The following is a 6,000-nucleotide window of genomic DNA, read 5'->3' on the forward strand; positions in this document are numbered from 1 at the left end:
CATGCAGGGGGTGAGAGGGGTTGTCCATGATAGATGTTAGCTCGGCCTTTGCATTTGCAGTATAACAGACGGGGTGTCAGTGGCGACTTTCGTGGAAAAAATCACAAGCGGCGCCCAGTTAGTGACGCGTTTTCCATCAGCCAGCAGTGGTTGGTCTGCCAGAGAGGGTAGGCGGAGCTAAGCGGCTGCTTTTCCGGTCTCTGCAAGTGTTGCGAGTAAACAGTAATCTACTATGGCTGAACAAACAAAGAAAAGATGGATGACTACAGATACAACTTCAACAATAAGTGAAAATCCAAAGAAAAACTCGACGCTCAGATGAAGGCAAACAGTCTAAAAAGGAAAGCGACCGTCAGCGAGGAAATTCAAGAGTTACTTCCGGAGCACATGCGACACTGTCTGGATATCTGGGAAGTGTGCTCCCGCAATTACTGTTTATCGCCATAGGTGGCGCCAAAGAGAACGAGATCTTCGAGATTAGCACTTCAAGATCTCAACTGTTACTCCGGCATGATAAACCAACTGAATAAAATGATGGCTAAACGACAAAAATGGGACCCAATGTGTTATAAATTGGAACTAATCTTTAAATAGCTGTAGTAAGTTGAAATAAAAGACAGTATGGCCTTAAACCTTGGTTTTTATAAGGCATTCAGCTGAATGCTTATCTGACTACTGCAGCTCACTGTGCTCCAGCGCCTTGCTCGAGGACACCTTTACAGGAATTATTTTTGTGTTACAGGAAGCTTCTAACATTTCCATTATAAGACCAACGCTGTAATCACTGGGCAGACATCCTGCCCATTCTGTGTCTGCAGGTCAGACATTAAACTCTACCTGTAGCAACAAGATGAAGGTATAGAGAGGAAAGGAGCGGTGTGAGGCAGGTTGGCCATACTGCTAACTTTAGATTCTTGTGATGATGTTTTTGCCTCAGGCCAGACCCCCCCTCCCCCCCAAAAAAACAGTTAATAAACCATGACTCACTGAAACTTTCTCTCTGAAAGTGCCGGATGAAACACCAGGCAGGCAGAAGTGTGGGAGGTTGTATCATATTAGAAACGTTATCAATATTGATCGTCTCCCATGCTCGGAGATGTTATGAGGGTCTCGTCTTCACGCTGCCAAAAGGACGAGCTAGTCAATAAGTCAAGTAGAATCCGGGAATGACACACGAGCTGTGCTCAAGTTTTAAGAAGAGATGCACTTGTTCTATAGCAGAGGAGCTCGCTGTGTTGAGATAAAGAAGCGATTTGATTTGTGCATGTCGACTAAAATATCCAAAATATTCAATTACATGTTTCCGTCTTCCTGCTGTATGTCATAGATAGCCGCTTATGTTTCTGTATAAACAAAGACTTCTCAGACATTTCTCACAAGGTTCAAGTGACCACATATTTTCTGGACCTTCAGTCACATGTGGACGCATCTGTGGTCTGTGCATTCTGCTCTGAATTTATAAACACTCCAATGTTCTTGTTTGGTTTTCCTCCAAATGCCCCATTTCTATTCTGTCCTAACATTTGTGTCGTGTTTAAACTCAAAGGTGAGGGCAGGGTCACAGAGTGTGTCTGCGGGACCGGCACAGCACTAATCTCATCAATTTCCCAATGCAAATATTGGACCTATTAATCCTCTGTGCAGACACTTGCAGTCACACCGTTCTCCCTGCCAACTCTCCAGGAACACATGGAGGCCTTGTTGCAGACACTTCACAAAGCCCAGGCAAATTTCATGTTTATTTTTGCTTGTTACCATAGAGACATTATACTCCAGGGGAGATATCGGGCTCATATGCAGTCTTGGGATGCAAATCCCCTCGTTAAGCTTCGCAATTGAAAATGCAAACACATTCAGCAGCAAGACTTCTGCAAAACACTCAGAAATGTGCATAAACTATTGGACAGTGTTTGCAGGGGATGCTGGCGTCTATATGGATGTTATTTGAGCAATTTAAGGGTGTGATAATTTAATCGATGGTCTGAAAATGTTGCACACATCACATCACACATTTTGAATTATTTTACACAAGCATCATTAGTTCAGCCAGCTGAGTTGGACAGGGGGTTCTCCTGTTTCATCTGTTTGTCCGTCTGTTCCTCTGTCAGGTCACATTTGTAGTCTAAAGCCCAGTTCAGAGCGATGATTCGCAACGCATCAAAACAGTTTTAGAATGTTGCAGAGAAAATTGCAGCGGTGTGAACTGGTTAGCTGCAGAGCGCCTGAAGCTGCTGCGTGGAGTCACAGAAGATTTGACTTGTCGAATCTCCAAATGAACTGAATGATGTCGCTATTTCACTTCAGCCAATCAGGAAACACCATAAATAGGCGTAGGCACCCTGTCTCTGGCGCTGCAGTAGCCAAAGACAGCTCCAGATCCTGTCTGTCTTCAACGTTTATCAATCAGTGTTACAGCTAACATTGCGAGCACGTCACTGTCACTGTCATCCACTTCTTCATACAATGATAACAGAAATCCAGCTAGTTAATTCATGTAACCTGGGCCTAATTCTAACGTCATATAGTATTAACGCAGAAGTAGTGGCGTATGTCAGCGCGTCGTTGCTATAGAGACGGTCAGCTGTGCCTGTGTGCGTTGCTTTGATGTGAACGGCCCAGCTTTAGAATGTTTACAATCAGATGTCAGCGGGTTCTTTTGCCACTTGCATCGAGTCTCGTTGCGAATCATTGATCTGAACTGGCCTTAAGAAATGCCAATATTTCACAAGTGGATTCCCGGGAAACAACACAAGACGACAAACAGAAACATTCTGTAGAAGGGGTTGGTAATCGGGGAAAAAAAAGAAGTCATTAAATGTGTTTTCACACAGTTTTGGGGAGTGGCAGCGGAAGTGGCTTCCTCAGAAGCACATTACTCCCAAACACATTTACATCAAACTTTGTGTTCCTCTCAGCACACAACAAAAACAGAAAGAAGCCCTATTACCATGCCAACAAAACAGAGTGTAATCACTGGAGAGCAATTTATAGCTTTGGAAATAACTACCCTGCCATTTTCCCCAAACCTTGGTGAAGTGGTGGTTAAACAGCAGCCTTACAGGCCCCTGAAATGATACCGCGCTGCAGGCTGTTTGAAAGAGAACAGGAACGCGTCATGTCCAATTTCAGATAGAGCCGTGATAAAGTGAGCGTCCCTTGATTTGGGGAAAAAGTGCCGTCACATGGCTGCAGAGTACAGAACCCTGCTGCTCGTCTACTTTAAAAAAAGATGGGTCCTTTTTGAAATGAAAGATGTAAAGGGGAGTTTTGTAAGCTCTGGTAGGTAAAGGTGGTGTTATCAATGTTAAATTGAGGGTCACGGCATCATCAGAAGGCTAAAGAGGAAGGTCTTCGAGTGTGAATGCTAAGACGTATCAACCGTGAAAGTCTTAATCTCATATCTTCTCATATTTTCTTCATATATTCTACAGGAAGAGGAGATTATAGAATTGATTTGGTGAGCTCCTGCTTATGCTCACACTGCATCACGATTGTTCCCGAGGCTGCCATGTGGGCGGAAGAAACACGATGGCATGAGGCGATGGGAAAGTTGTAGGTTGAAGAATAGTCACGAAAAATGTTGTTACAGAGGAAGGCTAGCGAGAAGGATTGTTCCTGAAGGCAGAGTGGGTGCAGGTGGACCTCTCGGGGAGCGATTGAACCTGCAGAACACCCCCAGCATCTGGAATCGTGCGGCACATGGCCTGTGACATTTGAACGTGTAAACACCGGGAAGAAATGAAACCTTCTGCAAGCCCTCTCGGTGGTTGGTGGAAGAATCCCCCGACAGATTGTGGCAGGCGTTTTGCGGAGCGCAGGGGGGGCCAAAATCTAATCAGCGACTTGGTACATCTGGTCAACATTAGCATTTAGCTCTCCAGGGTCAGTGGGTGAGTCCTGTTCACACTGAGGCTGCACAGATTCTGCCAGCTGATAATTAAATGAGGGGAAACTGTTCCTTCGTATAATCATTTTGATTGGAGGAACATTAGCTTTTAGATTTGTGTGAAATCACATCTCCTGCACCGTTTAACCCGCTCAGAGCTCGCTCTAACGCTAACTACTGTATGTATAGCCTGGAATGCAGGACGTCTCTGTAGATTGACTTGTTTGCTCAGCGTGCAGCTAATTCTAAGCGGAGGTGTCATCGTCATGCCAGTCGGCAGGGTTTATCTATAAATGAGCAAACAGAAGGGCAGATGACTCCTTTCATGCTTGTGGGGAACAGATCACAAGTGCGGAAGAAGTGAATCCAGCTCTCCAGCTGAGCTTTGATTCCGTGCCACCGAAACAAGGCGATACTCCTCCGTACAGATCAAGAGCCACTCTTTCACTTTCGCTGCCGATGAGACACTCGCAGAGAGGTTCGCCCGGGCTTAATTGGAGTGGAATTTTGCAGTGAGAGATTGAAGATCTGACAGCCGGGTGGGAAGACAAAGGCCTCAACAGCTGTTCTAAGTCCAAGGCCGAAGCTGCCAGCTCGCCATATGTACAATTTTGTGCTGAGGTGAGCTGGTTAAGCTGTTTGACGACGCAGTTTCATACCAGATTTGCCTCACCCAAACACTGAGCTCAACTCTACTTTATGTCATACAAACATGCAGCCCAAACACGACAAAAATGAACTTGCAATTTTAACATCCAGAGAGGCATCAGGGGACTAAAGCTAGGCGCACATCCATCACAAACTGTACTCGCACTCTGGAGGGGTAAAAAGAAGAGCTGCTGCATCATATCACACTGAGAAAGGTACATCTGTAGCTGACTTCATGCACTATGGAGCCATTGTACGAGCCTTTGGCCTTCCAGCATCCCCCTCCCGAACTCACACACTGCCTCTCTCACTCCTTTACTAGCCCCCCCTCCTCTTCTCTCTCCCCCACTTTCATCTCTCCTCCCTGGCTGGATAAGGAGCAGCTCTGCCTCCTGCCGCTGTGCGCTTCCCTCTGAAAGAGCCATTCATTGCTGCCGGCAGAGGGACCTGAGCTCACCTCCTAACCGCAGAGGGCTCCAGCTTCACTGCCTCCTGCCTTTTGGCAACGCGCTTTCAATGCAAACATTCTCAAGGTAAATGCGCTCACACACTCAGCCAGGCACAGAGTGAAAAGCAAGGAAAGAGAAAACTCTGCGTCAGAGGACAAATCAACAGATGTTGCCTCAGACCTTGGACCAGGGTGAGATCCTTGGTACATCTTTCCCCCTCATGTATTGAGTTTCATCCAAGAAAAGGAAGATTTCACTGCTGAGCAATGAATGGCATGAAGGCTGAGAGAGTGGGCAACGGAAGAGTCTAGAAAATAAAGACGACCTGCTGTGGAGTTCACTTAAAAACTTTCTGCTTCGCACAGTTTCAGTGCAGGTTAAAGCTCAAGTTAGTTTAGCTTAAGTTTGAGGCAGTAGCTCGGCAGCTTCTCATGCTATGATTTATGCATTTGGGAAGCCTCAGACAGGGAGAGTGATCTGATATCCAGCTCTGCATCCCTGTCAGAGGGGGGAGCAGGACATTAACAGAGTGATTTGCAGTCGCACTTACCTCCATGACCGGGGCTGGGGAGGCAGAGCAGCAGGGTCAGGAAGGCACCGACCAGGACCGAATGCGGGGCTCTCATGTTTGCGTGCTGAAAGTTAAGTCCTCCACTCAGACGTTAAAGACACTCCATTCAGAAGGGACTGAATGAGTTTCCAGTTTTGGGACCTGCTACAGGATACTCCTCTATGTGAAGGGGCAGGGCTGGGGAGGGACCAGGGGAGGGACGCCCTCCTTCAAACCCCCCGCCTTCCCCAGCACACTTATAACATGCATCTTCAAAGACTGGAGAGTTGTATCCTGCCTCTCCGTTCTGCCCCTGCTCTTACACATGCACAAATGTAAGTCCTGTGAATGCATGCATACGTGCCAGAAATCACACGTGGAAACACATGCACACGGTTCCTGTAGCAACCAACAAATAAACACACCACACACTTTGCCTCTCTCTCTGTCCTGGATTCACTCCTTTT

At 46.6% G+C, this 6,000-nt stretch overlaps 1 protein-coding gene across 1 annotated transcript in view; it reads right to left on the reverse strand.

Annotated features, from left to right (window-relative positions):
- Nucleotides 1-5,609, reverse strand: part of cspg4 (chondroitin sulfate proteoglycan 4) — a 75,530-nt gene extending 69,921 nt beyond the window's left edge. Inside the window, exon 1 of the mRNA XM_069685605.1 lies at nt 5,534-5,609. Coding sequence (XP_069541706.1) covers nt 5,534-5,609 — 76 coding nt within the window. The remainder of the gene's footprint in view (nt 1-5,533) is intronic.
- Between the last annotated feature and the right edge of the window lie 391 nt (nt 5,610-6,000).

This window comes from Semicossyphus pulcher, unplaced genomic scaffold (assembly GCF_022749685.1).
Source record: "Semicossyphus pulcher isolate SPU_LCO1_2020_fin unplaced genomic scaffold, fSemPul1.0.p SCAF_8, whole genome shotgun sequence".
NCBI lineage: Eukaryota > Metazoa > Chordata > Actinopteri > Labriformes > Labridae > Semicossyphus > Semicossyphus pulcher.